Here is a 22,113-nt window from a genome sequence, read left to right on the forward strand (position 1 = left end):
TACTCTACCAAAGGTGCTTCAATAAAGTACTGAGTAATGGGTCTGAATACTTCTTTAAATGCAAAATGTATGTAAATGCAAAATGTATACATTTGTAAAAATGTATAAAAAATTGTTTTTGCTTTGTCATTATAGGGTATTGTGTGTAGATTGATGAGAGAGAAAAAAAACTATTCAATCCATTTTCGAATAAGGCTGTAACGTAACAAAATGTGGAGAAACTCAAGTGGTCTGAATACTTTACGAATTTACTGTATGTAGCTAGCTTGTTTAGCATGACCCAGCTCAGCAGAACCTCCGATGGTAATTATATTATCGGAGTATAAAGCCTCTTCACAAATGGTTTCTATCAAGTCAAAGCTATCACATCACTGGCACTGTTCTCTGATGAGGAGATTTTTAATTGCTATTCCAGTGAAACAACAGACACTAACTTGAACAGCAGCAAGTAAGGTGTGTGTGTGAGATACTACCAAAGTTACTTTTTTTGTCCAGTATAGCTTGTTGGCTTGAAATCATTTCTGATTTTATTGATCAAGTTCATTTAACACATAAACATTTACATTTCAATATTTCTTCATGTACACGGAAAATCATTGGGTAAAATTCTAAACAATTGTTGTGATTCATAGCATTTTTATGGAATCACAAACATAACATTAATGATAAAATAATGTTTCAGTATCTTTGTCCTTTAGTTAAAGTGATGTGTACTATATAGCATTGCTAAATGATTGTCCTTGGTATGTCCTTAGATTCTCCTTGAACATGTTGAGAGAAAATAAGCGTTTTTTTGCAAACATGTTCATATATTTTACAAATAATAAAATAAAAAGCATATGACAGTGATACGACTTTGAAAGTATTGCTACGGTGGCAATTACAGTTAATTTTTTACCAGAAGCACAAACTGCTTGCACAGTTGTGGACACTAGATTTGGCAATGATGATTATATGGTTTATTTACAAAAAAGTGCTAATATCGTTGCTGTGTAATCTTGTGCATAAAAACAGCTTAAATATTTCTATAGAGCAGATATATTTAATAGGTCAATAACTACAACAGTCCAATGTTCTCCATTCCTTTTTGAGTTCCTCTGTTATTCTGGTGCCATTTCATAAATAGCATTGATTTTCTCCTGGAACATTTTGACAACAACCCCCCTCTTTAGCTTCATGGTAGGTCCTGGAGAGAAGATGGAAGAAAGAAAGGATATTCAATCAGACTTACTGTGCTCTCAAAATGAGTGTCCCCTCTTTCCTGTGCTCCAATCACATTTGATGTACTCAACAGCTTGGAAGAAAGATTATATCATGCAATGGTATCCAGAGGAATGTTGTTTAGTTTGAAATAGTCACAAGACTGCCTCGTCAGATACTGTACGTGATGAACATTACTGGCAAAACATTTATTTCAGATACCGTACGTGATTAACTTCAGATATTGTGCGCGATAAACATTAGTGGCAAAACATTTACTTCTCTCTCGGCATCTTTGTAAAAGTGTGTTAAATTCTGAAAAAGCTAATTATGTATTGAAAATTACATACAGTAACGTCACAAGACTAGCTTTAGTTTAACAATCTAAGTTTGTTTAATATACAGTACCAGTCAAAAGTTTGGACACACCTACTGATTCAAGGGTTTCTCTTTATTTGTACTATTTTCTACATTGTAGAATAATAGTGAAGACATCAACACTATGAAATAACACATATGAAATCATGTAGTAACCAAAAAAGTGTTAGACAAATCAAAATATATTTTATATTTGAAATACTTCAAAGTAGCCAGCCGTTGCCTTGATTACAGCTTTGCACACTCGGCATTCTCTCAACCAGCTTCATGAGGTGGTCACCTGGAATGCATTTAAATTAACAAGTGGCCTTGTTAAAAGTTAATCTTAATGCATTTGAGCCAATCAGTTGTGTTGTGACAAGGTAGGGGTGGTATACAGAATAGCCCTATTTGGTAAAAGACCAAATCCATATAATGCCAAGAACAGCTCAAATAAGCAAAGGGAAATGACAGTCCATTATTACTTTAAGACATGAAGGTCAGTCAATTTGGAGCATTTCAAGAACTTTGAAAGTTTCTTCAAGTGCAGTAGCAAAAACAATCAAGCGCTATGATGAAACTGGCTCTCATGAGGACCGCCAGTCTCATGAGGACCGCCAGAAGACCCAGAGTTACCTCTGCTGCAGAGGATAAGTTCATTAGAGTTAACTGCACCTCAGATTGCGGCCCAAATAAATGCTTCAGAGTTCAAGTAACAGACACATCTCAACATCAACTGTTCAGAGGAGACTGCGTGAATCAGACCTTTATTTAATTAACCTTCATTTAACCTCTTAGGGCTAGGGGGCAGTATTTACACCGCCGGATAAAAAACGTACCCGATTTAATCTGGTTACTACTCCTACCCAGTAACTAGAATATGCATATACTTATTAGATATGGATAGAAAACACCCTAAAGTTTCTAAAACTGTTTGAATGGTGTCTGTGAGTATAACAGAACTCATATGGCAGGGAAATATTCTATATGTGTAGGGAAGTATTTAAACACTTGCTTAGGTCCAACCTCTGATCTTTCCAAGCATTTTTTATATGCTAAAACAGGATAAAAATTAAGAAAAATAAGAAAACATATCAAATCATACTACTGTATGTAAACGTTTCCCTGAGAGATTCCTTTACAGGAAGTGGCCTGTCTGACCATTTATTGGCTTTCTTTGACATCTCTTTCCAAAACAAAGGATCTCTGCGGTAACGTGACACTTCCCACGGCTCCCATAGGCTCTCAGAGCCCGGGGAAAAGCTGAATGTCGTCATTCCAGCCCCAGGCTGAAACACATTATCGCCTTTGTCAAGTGGCCGATCAGGGGACAGTGGGCTTAGGCGCGTGCTCTGGTCACCCCCGTCTTTCTTTTTTTTCCCTCTATTTACCGAAATGCAGATTCCCGGTCGGAATATTATCGCTTTTTTTACGAGATAAATTGCATAAAAATTGATTTTAAACAGCGGTTGACATGCTTCGAAGTAGGGTAATGGAATATTTAGAATTTTTTGGTCACGAAATGCGCCATGCTCATAACCCTGATTTACCATTTCGGATAGTGTCTAGAACGTACGAACAAAACGCCGCTGTTTGGATATAACGATGGATTATTTGGGACCAAACCAACATTTGTTATTGAAGTAGAAGTCCTGGGAGTGCATTCTGACGAAGAACAGCAAAGGTAATAACATTTTTGTTATAGTAAATCTGATTTTGGTGAAGGCTAAACTTGCTGGGTGTCTAAATAGCTAGCCCGTGATGGCTGGGCTATGTACTTAGAATATTGCAAAATGTGCTTTCACCAAAAAGCTATTTTAAAATCGGACATATCGAGTGCATAGAGGAGTTCTGTATCTATAATTCTTAAAATAATTGTTATGCTTTTTGTGAACGTTTATCGTGAGTAATTTAGTAAATTGTTAGTAAATTCCCCGGAAGTTTGCGGGGGGTATGCTAGTTCTGAACGTCACATGCTAATGTAAAAAGCTGGTTTTTGATATAAATATGAACTTGATTGAACAAAACATGCATGTATTGTATAACATAATGTCCTAGGGTTGTCATCTGATGAAGATCATCAAAGGTTAGTGCTGCATTTAGCTGTGGTTTGGGTTTATGTGACATTATATGCTAGCTTGAAAAATGGGTGTCTGATTATTTCTGGCTGGGTACTCCGCTGACATAATCTAATGTTTTGCTTTCGTTGTAAAGCCTTTTTGAAATCGGACAGTGTGGTTAGATTAACGAGAGTCTTGTCTTTAAATAGCTGTAAAATAGTCATATGTTTGAGAAATTGAAGTAATAGCATTTCTAAGGTATTTGAAAATCGCGCCACTGGATTCAACTGGCTGTTACGTAGGTGGGACGTTTGGTGCCACCTAGCCCAGAGAGGTTAACTAGGCAAGTCAGATAAGAGCAAATCCGTATTTACAATGATGGCCTACCCAGGCCAAACCCTAACCAGGACAATGCTGGGCCTATGGGACTCTCAATGACAGCCGGATGCAAAACAGCCTGGAATCAAACCAGGGTCTGTAGTGACGCCTCTAGCACTAAGATGCAGTGCCTTAGACCACTGCCCACTCGGGAGCCCGATGGTCAAATTGCTGCAAAGAAACCACTACTAAAGGACACCAATAAGAAGAAGAGACTCGCTTGGGCCAAGAAACACGAGCAATGGACATTAGACCGGTGGAAATCAGTCCTTTGGTCGGATGAGTACAAATTTGAGATTTTTGCTTCCAACCATAGTGTCTTTGTGAGACGCAGAATAGGTGAACGGATGATCTCCGCATGTGTGGTTCCCCCAGTGAAACATGGAGGAGGTGTGATGGTGTGGGGGTGCTTTGCTGGCGACACTGTCAGTGATTTATTTAGAATTCAAGGCACACTTAACCAGCATGGCTACCACAGCATTCTGCAGCAATACGCCATCCCAGCTTGTTTGCGCTTAGCGGGACTATCATTCGTTTTTCCACAGGACATTCAGCCAAAACACACCTCCAGGCTGTGTAAGGGCTATTTGACCAAGAAGGAGAGTGATGGAGTGCTGCATCAGATGACCTGGCCTCCACAATCACCCGACCTCAACCCAATTGAGATGGTTTGGAATGAGTTGGACCTTCAGTGAAGGAAAAGCAACCAACAAGTGCTCAGCATATGTGGAACTACAAGACTGTTGGAAAAGCATTCTTCATGAAGCTAGTTGAGAGAATGTCAAGAGTGTCCAAAGCTGTCATCAAGGCAAACGGTGGATACTTTGAAGAATCTAAAATATAAAGTGATTTGTTTAACAATTTTTGGTTACTACATGATTCTATATGTGTGATTTCATAGTTTTGATGTCTTCACTATTATTCTACAATGTAGAAAATAGTCCAAATAAAGAAAAATCCTTGAATGAGTGGATGTGTCCCAACTTTTGACTGGTACTGTTTATCTTACATCTTCCAGAAAACAGTTGCTTTCAAAATATTGATTTAATTGCTAATTGAGGTAAGACAGAATACAATATGGAATTTTATTGAATAGTTTGAGGTAAACCTCATCCCCGAGGAATGCTGGCTGTATATATGCTGTATATATTTCTCACACTGACTGACTCACCCAGTTCTCCCCCGGATATGGAGAAGTCTCTGTCCAAAATGATCCACTTCTGGACCCTCTGGGCGTTGGAGTTGGCCTTAGCATTTACGCGCTCTATGCCCTCCTGGATGGCCTTGTAAATAGCTGGCTCCTTACTGGCTATAATCTCAGAGGCCTTGGTTGCCATGACACCACGCTGCTGGCAGAACGCCAAGGCCTCTGGGGTCAACTCGTCCGTTGGATCGCCGTTGTCGTCGACTACACACTACGGAAGGAGAGTGGGGTCAAAGGTTAGGAGTGATCCAGGAATCTTTCTGACAGAGCCTGGTTCCAGATCTGTTTGTGCTGTATAATTCTATTTGAATTGCTTAATAATACTTAAGCAATAATTCTAATGCATGTCAATGAACATAGGAGTTGGCAATACTGTCCACATCTAATGTTTGAGGCCTTACTTTGAGTGTGAGCATCATAGAGAGGAATTTGAGCTTGTCTCCGAGCAACATTGCGTTGCTGATGATTGCGGTCTCTGCTTTCACTGCATCCTCAATGGGCACAGGTGGAATATTCTCTCCTCCTGCTGTTATGATCAGCTCTGCAGGACAAGATATGGCATACTTAGCTAGATATTTAGATCATAGATCTACATGATGTTCAACGATGATTATCTTGTATATCCAGGCTCAAGGTAGGAGTTACCCTTAGGCACAGACTTATGATCAGGGGAAGGTACACAAAATTGACCTTAGATCAGTGACTTGAGGAAAGAGCATCTTACTCACATCAAAACCCAACAATGGCAAGCCATGTTGTGTAATGGCTATATACAGTACATCTGGAAAATAAACGTTTTTCTTATTTTTTATTTCACCTTTATTTAACCAGGTAGGCCAGTTGAGAACAAGTTCTCATTTACAACCGCGACCTGGCCAAGATAAAGCAAAGCAGTGCGACAAAAACAGCAACACAGAGTTACACATGGGATAAACAAACATACAGTCAATAACACAATAGAACATCTGTATACAGTGTGTGCAAAGGAAGTAAGGAGGTAAGGCAATAACTAGGCCATAGTGGTGAAGTAATTACAATTTAGCAATTAACACTGGATGTGCAGATGAGGATGTGCAAGTAGAAATACTGGTGTGCAAAAGAGCAGAAAAAATAAAATATGAGGATGAGGTAGGTAGTTGGTTGGATGGGCTATTTACAGATGGGCTGTGTACAGCTGCAGTGATTGGTAAGCTGCTATGACAGCTGATGCTTGAAGTTAGTGAGGGAGATATAAGTCTCCAACTTCAGTGATTTTTGCAATTCGTTCCAGTCATTGTTAGCGGAGAACTGGAAGGAAAGGCGGCCAAAAGAGGTGTTGGCTTTGGGGATGACCAGTGAAATATACTTGCTTGAGCGCGTGCTAAGGGTGGTTGTTGCTATGGTGACCAGGGAGCTGAGATAAGGCGGAGCTTTACCTAGCATAGACTTATAGATGCCCTGGAGCCTGTGGGTTTGGCAACGAATACGAAGCGAGGACCAGCCAACGAGAGCATACAGGTCGCAATGGTGGATAGTACGTATATGGGGCTTTGGTGACAAAACGGATGGCACTGTGATAGACTGCTTCCAATTTGCTGAGTAGAGTGTTGGAGGCTATTTTGTAAATGACATCGCCGAAGTCAAGGATCGGCAGGATAGTCAGTTTTACGAGGGTATGTTAGGCAGCATTAGTGAAGGAGGCTTTGTTGCGAAATAGGAAGCCGATTCTAGATTTAATTTTGGATTGGAGATGCTTAATATGAGTCTGGAAGGAGAGTTTACAGTCTAGCCAGACACCTAGGTATTTATAGTTGTCCACATATTCTAAGTCAGAACCATCCAGAGTAGTGATTCTAGGCAGGCGGGCAGCACCCGCCTGCCTAGCATCACTACTCTAAGTACTATACCCTTTATCCTCCCTGTAATGAACAGGAAGTTGTCCTTGTCGTGCTTTCCCAGGTCTCCAGAGTGCAGCCAGCCCTCCTGGTCCAGGGCCTCCTCAGTCTTTTCTGGCTCATTCAGGTAGCCCATGAACACATGACGCCCCCAGAAACAGATCTCACCATTCCCATCCTCATCTGGCTTGTCCAACTTTGTCTGGCAGCCATTCACCACCTTTCCACAGCTGAGGACAACATCAAGATATTCTTTGTTGTTGACAGTTTTCTGTCAGCTCTTTATACGGTGAGACCGCAAAGCAAGAACGTATTAAATGTCACTTTTATATCTGATGGCTTATTGGTATCAATTCATGTTTTGCTATCACAATGCTAGCTTTGTCAACTACAAATTAATGAATGTAAACAGTCATTAAAAATGGCAGTGGACATCCTAGTTTTCCAGTTGCTGACCTCATGATCTTGAAGTTATTCTCCCAGGAGATGGTGTGAGGGCCGGTGCTTTCACTCATCCCATACAGCTCATACAAGGGGAGGCGAAGGCTCATGAAATACTCCAGGGTCTCCTTAGTGATGGGTGCGGCCCCTGTTAAGCAGTTCCTGCAGCGGTCCAGGCCCAGGGCCCAGTGAACCTTCTTAAAAACCAGGTTGTTTGCCAGCATGAAGCCCCAGGGCAACAGGTTCTCACTGGAATCCACAACAAACAAGGAGGAATACCACACATGGTGTAAAAGATTAAAGAGATTCTCTGTTACCTTTGTATACTTTTTAAGCAGTAGTTCTGAAAGTGGCACTCACGAGTCAAAAGCGGTCCCCGAAAATTGCGTACTACATCACTTATGTGCAGATATGTGCACCACGTCATTGCTCGCTGTCTCTCGTTTTGCTGTGTGTGCATCTTGCTAGCTGTCTCTCAAATGGTGAGGGGCTGATTGGCTAAAACTCAAATTGCTAAGGGCCTGGCCCACGTGGTGGAAAATGTAGGGAAAATGGCGCTGGAAAGCTTCCAGTGAACAAACTAGGGGTTTGCTGGCTAATTGAGGTAAGACAGTAATTCTGCTCATAGATTATGCATGTATGAACAAAACAAATTGACATATCCAGCCCAAAGCGGGAGGTTTAAAAAGTACTTACTAGTCGCCAAACTTGGCTGGAATTTAATCTAGTTTAGAATACAAAAAATGCTATTTGGGCATGAGTGAGGATGTATGTTTTTTTATTGTTATTGATAAGATCATGTCTATGGGTGAAATTTGACGCACTGAAAATCTGCATTATTTCTGAAGTACGGGTTTGATTGAACAACAAGAACCTGAGCTAAATCCTTACCCATTCATGGCACTGTAGCTGGCTTGCAATCCGATGGATTTAGCCCAGTCTGCCACTCTTTTCCTCATACCAGAGGACTTGGCACCAATGGCTTTCATCTTCTCCTGCATCTTCTCCCACACACGGGGAACTCCCAGGAAACTGGTGGGGCGCACCTCTTTCAGAGTAGTCCCCAAAGAGCCCTATGAAATCATATTGTTACTGGTTATCAAGTCATATCAAGTTACTCCAGTCCAAGTTACTCCAGTCCCACCCTTCCCAACCAAGTCAAAACCAAACCACCACAATTCAATCAATTGTTCCCAATGTAAATAGCATTTTGAAAGGAAAGTAATGCATATCATCCATTTCTGTAGTATACTAGTTATGGATTCTGACCTTCAGGGCGTCTGGTTCTGCGAAATACGTCACTGCTGCAAATCTCATGGCGATCCACATGTCGTTGACCTGGGCAGCTATATGGCTCAGGGGCAGGTAGCTCACCACCACCTCCTCACCATGTTTCAGATCTGGCGTTTTGCCTGCCGCATTTGAAGTCCAGGTGATCTGAGGAGAGAGTCGGTCACCACTTAGAGGAAAAACTATACACTACGTTTTTGTTTGTCCGTGGCATGAACAATACATGGACAAAATTGTGACTTTTTCACATACTGTATCCAGTGCTCAGCGGCCCCAGAGCTATCTCCACCATATAGTACTACTGTAATGTGTCTGAGGGAGCCACCACATTCTGTGAGGATGAAGGGGAGGCCAGCTGGATACTGTAGTACAGTAAATATACATGTAAATATAGAGGTTTTTCCTCAATAGAATTACTCACATTGTCATGACTCAGCATGACCCCTTTGGGGTTGCCTGTGGTTCCAGAGGTGTAGATGAGCGTACAACACTGGTTAGCCCTCTGACTGTCCACCACAGCATCCAGCTGTTCATCAGACACCTCCTCACTCAGCTTCATAAACTCAGCCCACTGTAGGAGGACAGAGGTTGAGTCAGAAACACCTGATTCACATTATAGAGCCAATCCGAATCGTACTGGCTTAGATATTTTCTATTCACATTATCCTTTTCAGAAGGGTTCCAACAACTATGGTGGATGTGTAACAAAGCCAGCCCAGGGCAGCTCGACTTGGCTCTGTTTGCTCAGTAATGTGAATGGATTAACAGTCTCACAGTTACAGTGTAGGAAAGGAAATGTTCGAGGAAATAATGTGTGCTACTAACACTGCTATCTATTAGGCAAATAAATCATGTTTTTTTTCAGCTGGCTAAACTTGATCTTGCTTATAGATATTCTTTCGATGCAAACTTACAGTGTACAAGTTTGGCAGCTTCTGTTGCAGTTCATCCTTGTACTGAACAATAGCTTTCAAGTGTGGAAGCTTGTCCTTAATCTGAAAGGTATGGACAAAGTAGGAATTTTAGAATTAATCATTTTGGCACAAAAACAAAAAACATTTTCACTTGATCTACTTACAAATAAAACAGCACAGTATTGGATTAATATTTTTTTTAAATGTTATATTATTTGCATAATTCTGTGCATATGGCTATTGCTATTTTTCAGTTTTCTCTGTATATTATTGTATACAAAATGATTGACGCATTTGTCTCACCCGTTTTTAAAATCTATTGCACACCTACTGTATATTACTTGACATGGATAAACAAACCAAAATGTATTCATGTTTTTCCTTATGTCTACTGTGTAATTTATTGTGATGTTAATGTGTCATATGTATTCAACTGACCGGATATACATGCCTCTCAAGGTTATTTAAGTAGGTGTGTTTCACAGTGGTGTATCACCTGACGAAGATCCAACTCAGATCGAAACATATTTTTTCTGCGTCTTATTAAATCACAATGGGAGTATACCAGAGTTGTGGACATTTTTATTTTTTATTTTATTGGCAGACACAACCAGGGGAACCGTGTAGTTCAGTATGTGCTATGGGGTCTCACCTGGAGGATTTTGAGGAGCTGGTTGTGGTTCTCCACTACCAGGACGTTAGCCTCACAGTTGTCTGCTACATACTGACACGCCTCGGGGGAGTTGGTGGTGTAGATGCCTGCAGCAAAACCCCTGGCACACAACACACATCAAACAACTTTCTTATTGAGGTGGTTTAGACTGTGATTGCTGTGTGTGATCAATACTTTCTATGAGGAAGCAGCAGGTTGTCCAAGTCACACAGCATTTACAGTATGAACAATAGTGCAGGGTAGTGCATGGTAAGATAGTGCATGCTAGATGTACACTGTTCCAAAAAAATAAAGGGAACACTAAAATAACACATCCTAGATCTGAATGAATGAAATAATCTTATTAAATACTTTTTTCTTTACATAGTTGAATGTGCTGACAACAAAATCACACAAAAATAATCAATGGAAATCCAATTTATCAACCCATGGAGGTCTGGATTTGGAGACACACTTAAAATTAAAGTGGAAAACCACACTACAGGCTGATCCAACTTTGATGTAATGTCCTTAAAACAAGTCAAAATGAGGCTCAGTAGTGTGTGTGGCCTCCACGTGCCTGTATGACCTCCCTACAACGCCTGGGCATGCTCCTGATGAGGTGGCGGATGGTCTCCTGAGGGATCTCCTCCCAGACCTGGACTAAAGAATCCGCCAACTCCTGGACAGTCTGTGGTGCAACGTGGGGTTGGTGGATGGAGCGAGACATGATGTCACAGATGTGCTCAATTGGATTCAGGTCTGGGGAACGGGCGGGCCAGTCCATAGCATCAATTCCTTCCTCTTGCAGGAACTGCTGACACACTCCAGCCACATGAGGTCTAGCATTGTCTTGCATTAGGAGGAACCCAGGGCCAACCGCACCAGCATATGGTCTCACAAGGGGTCTGAGGATCTCATCTCGGTACCTAATGGCAGTCAGGCTACCTCTGGCGAGCACATGGAGGGCTGTGCGGCCCCCCAAAGAAATGCCACCCCACCCCACACCATGACTGACCCACCACCAAACCGGTCATGCTGGAGGATGTTGCAGGCAGCAGAAGGTTCTCCACGGCATCTCCAGACTCTGTCACGTCTGTCACATGTGCTCAGTGTGAACCTGCTTTCATCTGTGAAGAGCACAGGGCGCCAGTGGCGAATTTGCCAATCTTGGTGTTCTCTGGCAAATGCCAAACATCCTGCACGGTGTTGGGCTGTAAGCCCAACCCCCACCTGTGGACGTCGGGCCCTCATACCACCCTCATGGAGTCTGTTTCGGACCGTTTGAGCAGACACATGCACATTTGTGGCCTGCTGGAGGTCATTTTGCAGGGCTCTGGCAGTGCTTGTCCTGCTCCTCCTTGCACAAAGGCGGAGGTAGCGGTCCTGCTGCTGGGTTGTTGCCCTCCTACGGCCTCCTCCACGTCTCCTGATGTACTGGCCTGTCTCCTGGTAGCGCCTCCATGCTCTGGACATTACGCTGACAGACACAGTAAACCTTCTTGCCACAGCTCGCATTGATGTGCCATCCTGGATGAGCTGCACTACCTGAGCCACTTGTGTGGGTTGTAGACTCCATCTCATGCTACCACTAGAGTGAAAGCACCGCCAGTATTCAAAAGTGACCAAAACATCAGCCAGGAAGCATAGGAACTGAGAAGTGGTCTGTGGTCACCACCTGCAGAACCACTCCTTTATTGGGGGTGTCTTGCTAATTGCCTATAATTTCCACCTGTTGTCTATTCCATTTGCACAACAGCATGTGAAATGTATTGTCAATCAGTGTTGCTTCCTAAGTGGACAGTTTGACTTCACAGAAGTGTGATTGACTTGGAGTTACATTGTGTTGTTTAAATTTTCCCTTTATTTTTTTGAGCAGTGTATAATGATAGGGGTGGCAGGTAGTGTAGCGGTTAGAGAGGTGAGCCAGTAACTGGAGGGTTGCCAGTTCGAATTCTGGGTCTGACAGGAAAAAATCTGCCGTTGTTCCCTTGAGCAAGGCACTTACCCCCCCCCCCCCCACAACAACATCTCCCCGGGCACCCAGTGTGTCAGCCCCTCCGCACCTCTCCAAAAACCTGTGTATGTATGTGTGTCTTTCAGAGGGGTTAAAAGCAGAAGTCAAATGTTGTTATTATTACCCAGCCAGGATACAGCCAATGTCTGAGATGAACCACTCTGGAGAGTTAAAGCCCAGAATACCGACACCATGGTAACGCTCCAGCCCCAACTACAGTAGAGGGAGGAAGAGATAGAGTCTGAAATAAACATTTATAATCAATAAGAATGTGGCACACTGCCTCATTTACTGTTGTCCTACATGATGCTTTGAAAACTACTCCAGTTCATTGCCTCTCCTTGACATTGGAGACGTACAGTAACTTAAGCATTGAATCTAACAGACCCAAGTGTTGGTTTTCACCAGCACCATTCTTACAAGGAGACAGACATGGCAATGGGAGAAAATGGAAATTATTTGTGCTGTGTAAACATTCATAATCCCCTTTCTCTGGAGGTAAAATTCTAAATAGTCCATAGCCCAGGGATCATCAACTAGATTCAGCCTTGAACCATTTTTTAAAATTAAGCAATAAGGCCCTTAGGCGTGGTATATTGGACTTATAAAATAAACCCCTGAAGTGCCTTATGGCTATCATAAACTGGTTACCAACGTAATTAGAGCAGTAAAAATACATATTTTGTCATACCTGTGATATACCCTGACTGTCAGCCAATCAGCATTCAGAGCTCAAACCACCCAGCTTATAATGAAAAGTATGAAAATGTATGCACTCACTAATGTAAGTTGCTCTGGATAAGAGTGTCTGCTAAATGACAAAAATGTCAAATGTAAAAAAAATTCTATTATAAATAATTTGTAGACCGCAGATTGACTGCTAGAAGCCCAAACAGATATGTTTGACTAAAACATAACAATTTCTTACATTTGTATACGATCACGCGTCTCTCTATTATCTGTGGGAGTACTTGGGAACAGTTTTCTTAAGTTAATTTCACTTAGCGCTCATTTCCTGGAGTTTTTACAGCCTTTTTTCCAACAATGAAAAAAAGACATATAGTTCTAAAGTACATATATTTTTTTTAGTTTAGAAAATTTGGGGGAACAAATAAAACCACCCGCTGGCCAAATTTGGCTCTCGTGGCTGCCAGTTTTCAGTGATGTTAACATATCTTCATTAGAATTCACTGGCAAAGTTCAGAAATACTCCTACGCCTCTGTATAGATACAGCCACTAAAAAATGCAGAACACACACATCCTGGTAAAAGTACATTATAACATAGAACTTTGAGAGATCCTTTTCCATTAAATTCCACGCAAGCATAGAACAGAGAGCAACTAAAGAGCACCGACACTGACACAACAACTACATCAATAAACAGACCTTGAGGAAGCTCTTGGCCGCCACTCGGCACTGCTGGTAATACTCTCTCCAGGTCAGGGTGACCCACTGCCCCTCTTTCTTAGATGCCATTGCAGGCAGGTCTCCATAGCTCTCCACCGTCTCCAGGAACATCTGGTGGACGGTCATGGGGGCCTTGCAGCCCAGCCCTGTCTCGGTCATCCTCAGCTTGACCGATTGATCCCTAAAGGAGCACCAGAGCTGCTCCGCTGGGGCCAGGTACACATCCGACAGCTTCAGGGGCACCGAGGCACCTGTAGTGAAATCAAATCGAATCAAACGTAATTTGTCACATGCGTCGAATACAGCAAGTGTAGACCTTAGCGTGAAAGGCTTACTTACAAGCCCTTAAGCAACAGTACAGTTCAAGAAGAGTTAAGAAAATATTTACCAAATAAACTAAAGTAAAAAATTATAAAAAGTAACACAATAACATAACAATAATGAGGCTATATACAAGGGGTACCAGTACCGAGTCAGTGTGCAAGGGTACAGGTTAGAGGTAATTTGTACATATAGGTAGGGGTGAAGTGACTATGCATAGACAATAAACAGCGAGTAGCAGCAGTATACAAAACAAATGGAGGAGGGGCGGGGGGTCAATGTAATAGTCCAGTGGCCATTTGATTAATTGTTCAGCAGTCTTATGGCTTGGGGGTAGAAGCTGTTAAGGAGCCTTTTGGTCCTAGACTTGGCGCTCCAGTACCGCTTGCCGTGCGGTAGCAGAGAAAACAGTCTATGACTTGGGTGACTGGAGGCTCTGACAATTTTATGGGCTTTCCTCTGACACCACCTATTATATAGGTCCTGGACTGCAGGAAGCTTAGTCCCCTCTGTAGTACCTTATGGTCAGATGCCGAGCAGTGCCATATCAAGTGGTGATGCAATTGGTCAAGATGCTCTCGATGGTGCAGCTGTAGAACTTTTTGAGGATCTGGGGACCCATGTCAAATCTTTTCAGTCTCCTGAGGGGGAAAAGGTTTTGTCGTGCCCTCTTTACAACTGTCTTGGTGTGTTCGGACCATAATAGATCTTTGGTAATGTTGTCACCAAGGAACTTGAAACTTTCGACCCACTCCACTACAGCCCCGTTGATGTTAATAAGAGCCTGTTTGGCCCGCCTTTTCCTGTAGTCCATGATCAGCTCCTTTGTCTTGCTCACATTGAGGGAGAAGTTGTTGTCCTGGCACCACCCTGCCAGTTCTCTGACCTCTTCCCTATAGGCTGTCTCATCATTGTCGGTGATCAGGCCTACCACTGTTGTGTCATCAGCAAACTTAATGATGGTGTTGGAGTATTGTTTGCCACACAGTCGTGGGTGAACAGGGAGTACAGGAGGGGACTAAGTACACACCCCTGAGGGGCCCCCATGTTGAGGATCAGCGTGGCAGACATGTTGTTGCCTACCCTTACCACCTGGGGGTGGCCCATCAGGAAGTCCAGGATCCTGTTGCAGAGGGAGGTGTTTAGTTCCAGGGTCCTTAGCTTAGTGATGAGCTTCGTGGGCACTATGGTGTTGAACGCTGAGCTGTAGTCAATGAATAGCATTCTCACATAGGTGTTCCTTTTGTCCAGGTGGGAAAGGGCAATGTGGAGTGCGATTGAGATTGCGTCATCTGTGGATCTGTTGGGGCGGTATACGAATTGGAGTGGATCTAGGATATCCGGGAGGATTCTGTTGATGTGAGCCATGACCAGCCTTTCAAAGAACTTCCTGGATACCGACGTGAGTGCTACGGGGAGGTAATCATTTAGGCAAGTTACTTTTTTTTTCTTTCTTTAAAAAAAAACTTTTGCTTCCTTGGGCACAGGCACAATGGTGGTCTGTTTGAAACATGTAGGTATTACAGACTCGGTCAGGGAGAGGTTGAAAATATCAGTGAAGACACCAGTCAGTTGGTCCACGCATGCTTTGAGTACACGTCCTGGTAATCCATCTGGCCCTGCGGCTTTGTGAATGTTGACCTGTTTAACGGTCTTGCTAACATCGGCTACCGAGAGCGTTATCACACAGTCATCCAGAACAGCTGGTGCTCTCGTGCATGCTTCAGTGTTGCTTGCCTCGAAGAAAGCATAAAAGGCATTTAGCTCGTCTGGTAGGCTCGCGTCACTGGGCAGCTCGCATCTGGGTTTCCCTTTGTAGTCCGTAATAGTTTTCAAGCCCTGACACATCCGATGAGCGTTAGAGCCGGTGTAGTAGGATTCAATCTCAATCCTGTATTGACGCTTCGCTTGTTTGATGGATTGTCTGAGGGCATAGCGGGATTTCTTATAGGCATCCGGATTAGTGTCCCACTCCTTGAAAAAGGCAGCTCTAGCCTTTAGCTTGATGCGGATGTTGCCTGTAATCCATGGCTTCTGGTTGGGATATGTACGTACGGTCACTGTGGGGATGACGTTGTCGATGCACTTATTGATGAAGCCAATGACTGAGGTGGTATACTCCTCAATGCCATTGGATATATCCCGGAACATTTTCCAGTCTTTGCTAGTATAACAGTCCTGTAGCGTAGCATCCGTGTCATCTGACCACTTGTAGTATGGGGACAGCAGGGGCAGCAGTTTCCTGCCATCAGTGGTAGTTTATGAAGTAATCTCAAAGACTAGTATTCCCCTGCCCTGTCCCCACAAGATGGACCTCAGGCAGGTACAGAATGAGAATGTGTTCTCAGTGAACTTACCTTGTAAAATAAGGGTTAAATAAAACAGAAGTCAGGGTGTGTGGCTATTTCTGAGAATCAGACTGGACTATCTCTATCCCACCCTCCTTCGCTGTCTCAGTGTGAAGCATAACCATTTGAACCCTCTTAACTAGAGCTGGGCTGCCTGTATCATATTGATTCAGAGAATAGAGGAAGCTATGGAATGTCCCTGCCTACCCACCAATCAGGTTTGAGTGGTGAAACTGGCTCTGATTAAATAGAAAAGATTGATTGCATGATTTTGATCAATGGGGGACAGGTAAATCATTTTCTTCCTCAAGAGATTAAATAACACATTTCCTCGATGGTCAGAATAACTGTATCCTTGAACTGATTATGCTTTTAGGCACATTTCTGTCAACCTGTTCCACAAGTTTCTTTATAACTGCTGTATTATGAACTACAAAACATAATCATGTTCCTCTTATAGGTGATAAACATCTGATCTGCTTCAGTTAAGTTGAGTCCATATCCTATTGAAAAAAACTCTAAGCTCTACCTATGATCACCATAAACAGCTATTACCTGAGAGAGGATCCCATTGAGGTCCCTCTAGTCCAGGTGATCTGGGTGGTTTGGCTGGTGCTTCAGGTATGCTTGCTGGGGTTATCATTGCAGGTTCTACAGCAGCTGTCTCCTGGCTGTCTTTGCCCTCTCCGTCAGAGTTTGGTTGTGGATGGTCTACTACTCCTCCATTGACGAGGGGACTGGAATGGTTTCTGTTCTGTTGGAGTTTGGCAATTGGTGGTAACGGTTCGGTTTCGCCAAGAGGAATGTCACTCACACAACTAGAATGAACCACATGAAAATAAAATATGCTTTAAAGAAACACTCAGTCATAAAATACTGTACCATTGTTTGGTGAATATTTAGCAATTATAAACTGGTACTTCAACTGTCCTGACAGAATTTGTTCTCCAGCATAGAAGATTACTATAACTCCACGTACCTCTCAGAACTCTTCTCTACGACAGGAACCCCATTGAGGACAATGGAATCCTCTTGTTCAGACATCTTGTAATTGCTTAAATAAAAGACGGAAATGATCTACATTAGATGTGCAGAAACCACTAGATCATGATGAACAAGCTTTAAATATCAAATGAATAAAATCTCTAAATAGTTTGTGCAAAGGCTCCTGATCTTCTACAGATTCAAGAGAAAAAGTGTAACCTCCTGGATCTTTATATGAGTGGGTATTGCAACATGACAGCGACAGGGGTAGTGTGTCAATAGCCGCTTAGTTCGATTGATAACGAATGGCGAAATTAAAGGGTTTGTACCAAAAACGTGTAACCATTTGCAGAGCTTTCTCCAATCTTTCACTTAAATATAGTAGGTTACACCAAGACGGTTGATTTTTAAATTAGAAAGTGACTGAGAAAGAGCGGATATCTCTGCTGAAAACCCCTTTTTTGTCTTATCTTCAAAGGCAGATCTCAGTCAAGGTCCTGTACAGTAGTTATCTCCACAGGCACACATAGTAAATGTATTTTTTTTTTTTTTACATATCTCAAATACAACATAGGCACAAAGCATGTAGTGCACATAGAGTAACATGTTGGGTTACTTGACCATGATACCTCATCATTATCTCTGACATGATGTCAATCAGCCTATGATGAAAAATGTCAGTGAAATTATGCCATCTTGTGTTTTATCTTGAAATTGAAGACAATTTTCACACATATCTGCTCAGGTTTAGCTATGACATTCATAATGATGACATGCCTTGAGTATACCATATTGCCAAGAAGCTGCTAAACATGTATGGAGAGAGAAAAATGGATGCTGTCACTTCAGATTCCAAACAAGTAGTTAAAATATTGAGACAAAGCTCATAACAGTGATATAACATTTTTATCTGGTTGATGAGGACATTGTTTTGTTTCACCACTTCAACAAGAAAAGAACAGAAGATCCGTCCAGATAGATCAGATAACTATGGTCAAAATATCTCTCGGCAAAAGTTAATCATAATTGCAAAACAATTGCCTAAGTTATGTGCCAAAGTAAACACTGAACTTTTGCACAGAATGCTGCAAACATTAGTGCTTACTGACGTTTCTGCAATAAAACAATGAACTGTAATAGATAAATTGGATAGAATCTCTATGCGCTCTTAAAGGATCAATGCACACGTTTTTATCTCATTATCAAAATAATTCTGGGTAACAATTAAGTACCTTAATGTGATTGTTTTAAATAAAAAATGGTTAAAAAAAAGAACAAAAATAGCTTCTTAGCAAGAGCAATTTCTCAAGCAAGAAATTTGATAGGACTGTCTGTGAGTGGTCTAAGTGGGAGGGGAAAACTAAAAACTAGCTGTTATTAGCAGAGAGGATTGGAACTCTTTCTTATTGGTCTATTTACTGCCTGGTGATGTCAGCACCAAAACTCTATCCCACCAAAACAGGCTGTAATTCCAGGCGGTCTTTTCAAACACTAAAAGGGCATAGCATCAATTTCACAATTTCACTGTATTATTCCAAACTCATAGAGTGTAAATATATATAAAACACAGATTAATCAAGTTTTTGACTGCACTGGGCATTTAACAGATTACCTATAAACAGGTAGCAAATTGACACAAAAATATACAATTCTGTATCTATGTTCCTACATGAGCAAGGCCTCAACCCATCAAGTAATGAGCTGTCCATTTCAAACAATGAAATATATTTTAGTATGTGTGTATCTCTCCAGCAGCATCAGCTCTAGAGTGACCCAGGCTAGCACTGTTTGTGTTGGCTTTAACAAGACAATAAAGAATAAGCCTGAGCCTGTGGGCAAAACAATAAAACCAGAGGAACCTGCTTGGTTAAGTTAAGTTCAAACATGTTTTTTACATGTATGTCCTGAGATGTAGGCCAGGTCATGTTTGTTTGTTTGCTTTGAACACATGTATATATTTATATATAGATTAGGCATCCAACGCATGCAGCTATTATAGGTTACTGGTCAAATCTTTTCACTCTGAACATGCCTCTGCCCCTGAAATTCAAACATTATATTGGATTTATACCGTGAAGGCTACTGTATCAGTACCAGAAAGCAATCTAAAAGTCAAAATCACAGTTACTCTTGGTTTTAATGGTTAGACAATTACATGCAATTATAGGCAACTTAACACCTCCCAGTATCAGTCAATGCTTTGCTGTAGATGCTGAATAAATAATCCTAAATATTCACCAAGGTTTATAATGCAATAACTGTCCAATTGCTTCAAACTGATTTCACAAACCAATACAGATGGACAAATGTATACCAAGCCAGCCAGCCAGCCAGCCAGCCAGACAGACAGACAGACAGGCAGACAGACAGGCAGACAGGCAGGCAGGCAGGCAGACAGACAGACAGTTCCCCACTCTGACATGTGAGCAAGGACTATAGGAACATGTTGCAAGAGCTGTCTGTGATTTGTAGATTGACTTGGTGGTCTGGCACATGAAAAAAGTAGCCTATCGTGAAAGAATTGAAAGCACACATAATAAAATGTATTAATTAATTCCAGAGTAGTAATATTCAGCAGAATATTATAATACCTTTCTATTGAATAAAGACAGAGCAGATATCCTACCTTGTTCAGAGACTTTGTTCAGACAGGGATAGACAGAGGCAGGTGCTATATGACATCACCTTGGCAGGAGAGAGTGCAGGGAAAACTTGGATGGACCTCGATGGGATGTGCACAACGTGGGACTGTCACCCAGGACAGCAGCTGATAAGCCTGTAGAGGTATTGTATGGGGGACAGTACTATCCAACTCAGGTCTGTATGCACTCTTACGTAATTTCCCCCCACACCTGAGGGTCAAATAGCTAGTTAACAATCCACCAGTAGACTTGAACAAAGGTTACCTTCTGCAGCAGTAGGTGCTGGAAACTCACAAGGACGCTGTGTGTGGGGGGGTAGCAGACTACATTACAGCCTATAGATCTAAGTTAAGCCTGTGTTGACATTGCTGTGCCTGTTTACGTGAATGTTAAACCGTTTAAAGACACATTTCATGAGAAATATTTCTGATTCTAAGAATATGAATTAAAACCATCACTTTAGCTCAAGACACTGGTCATTTTGACAGGACTAAAGCAAGTTATTGTGTCAGCCCTTATCAGTTCTAAATCATGGGGATGTAACATTAATTGATATAGCAAGATAGCTTTTGAAAGTTTATGAGAAAAGAGGAGACTTTGACCCACAATGCACAGATCTTTAATCGGAGGAACAAACATTGTGCAACAACAACTTGTTGTAATGTGAAACACCTCTGCATTGAAATAAGTGTAACAAATGAATGTCAACTAAGTTGTTTTCTAAGATTAATATATATTGTTATTGACCCGTATTTAATTTCCAGTGGTTAAATTCTGTATTTTAGATCAAAGTATCAGTCTTACGTTATGTCTTGAGGGGTGTTGGATTGTATGAGGTGAGAACGGCAATAATCTGAACCTGGACATGGTGTTTTAGTAAATGCAGGTGAGAGTTCAACCACGCGCTCCAGATATTCTGGGCACCAAGGTCATTTAGTCATACCACCAGTCACACCACACCTGCCCTCACTTATCATTGCCGCAGCAAGTCTGGCAGCAAGTCTGGAGATATGACAGAAATATTAACAAGGCTACAATATCAAAATAGCACATAGCAACAACAATATATACTTGTTGGGTCCTGCTTGTGACATCTCAAAAAACATTTGCTTTAATTTAAAAAAAAATAACATTGAAAATATTTTTGTTTATTTAAAAAAAAAAATTACATACAGGAAAACTGTACAATTGCATCAATCAACATATCAAATATAGCAGACTGAGCACAGCAGTGCAGATCACCTCAAGATAAAAACGAAATATTCAATATCTTTAAGTTAGACTAAATATTAGCACTTCACATACTGGTGGGTAATAACCTTCAATCTGGATAACGACACAAAACAAATCATATGACTAGAGAAATGTATCGACAAATATTACGAAAACAAGCAAAAGCCAAACATGACGGAGAGTAAACAAGGAGAACCAATCTCCAAAAGAAAACGTGACTCCTCGATGGATACAGACGACTTAAGCTTTTCACCACCGGGAATCTGTTAAAATCGATAAATGACAAACTGGGAATACTTGAACTAGTCAGTAAAGATATATAAGAATTGTAGGCGAGCCTCGAGATGAGTGACGAAAAAGATGCAACAATAGAGAAACAAACAAATAAGCTAAAAGGGACAGTCAATAAGATTGAAATGGACGTTAATGAACTTAAAAAGGAGAAAATCTTTCTGAGAAAAGCCTAACGGCTCATGTTCACTAGCAAGCGGTAAATTTCCCAGAGTGGCTCGATTGTGGGCGTGCTGGCAGCATATGGCAGCATATAGCAGCACGTTTGATTGTGCGTCAAGAATTCAGCATAGCAAGTTTGTATGAAGGTCTGGTTATTAAATGGGTAAATAGCTTAATCCATTCTCCATTTCAGGAATTTATTCACAGGTAAATAGTAATATGCTTTAAAACGCTCAGGTGACAAACACACTTTGTTGCTCTGTTTCCAGTCGTCCACATGGCTGGGAGAACCTATTGAAGTAAGTAAATACATTTTGAAAATGTAAAAAAAACGAT

The 22,113-nt window shown here is 41.6% G+C and overlaps 1 protein-coding gene across 2 annotated transcripts; it reads right to left on the minus strand.

Moving 5' to 3' along the window:
* Window positions 1–501: 501 nt before the first annotated feature.
* LOC106580039 (long-chain-fatty-acid--CoA ligase ACSBG2) lies at window positions 502–20,371 on the minus strand. 2 transcript variants are annotated; one of them, XM_014160599.2, is made up of 15 exons: window positions 20,076–20,371; window positions 17,445–17,519; window positions 17,021–17,283; window positions 13,776–14,047; window positions 12,512–12,600; window positions 10,371–10,491; window positions 9,719–9,799; window positions 9,226–9,375; window positions 8,784–8,951; window positions 8,406–8,587; window positions 7,530–7,763; window positions 7,086–7,303; window positions 5,601–5,740; window positions 5,167–5,410; window positions 502–1,186 (listed from the first exon to the last, which is right to left on the minus strand). In XM_014160599.2, exons 2-15 carry the CDS (start codon window positions 17,507–17,509, stop codon window positions 1,101–1,103), a joined length of 2,313 nt encoding a protein of 770 aa, XP_014016074.1. In that variant the 5' UTR covers window positions 17,510–17,519; window positions 20,076–20,371; the 3' UTR covers window positions 502–1,100. The 2 variants fall into 2 exon arrangements, with proteins under 2 accessions (XP_014016074.1, XP_014016075.1); XM_014160600.2 differs by having other exon boundaries at window positions 20,135–20,157.
* Window positions 20,372–22,113: the final 1,742 nt, after the last annotated feature.

This window comes from Salmo salar, chromosome ssa20 (assembly GCF_905237065.1).
Source record: "Salmo salar chromosome ssa20, Ssal_v3.1, whole genome shotgun sequence".
Taxonomy (NCBI): Eukaryota; Metazoa; Chordata; class Actinopteri; order Salmoniformes; family Salmonidae; genus Salmo; species Salmo salar.

Coding starts and splice junctions, on each gene's coding strand:
- LOC106580039 (XM_014160599.2), bottom strand. CDS start 17,509: ATGTCTGAACAAGAGGATTCCATTGTCCTCAATGGGGTTCCTGTCGTA. Junction 8,588..8,783: donor CAGAACCAGACGCCCTGAAG/GTCAGAATCCAT, acceptor ATGATTTCATAG/GGCTCTTTGGGGACTACTCT. Junction 7,304..7,529: donor AATAACTTCAAGATCATGAG/GTCAGCAACTGG, acceptor TGTTGTCCTCAG/CTGTGGAAAGGTGGTGAATG.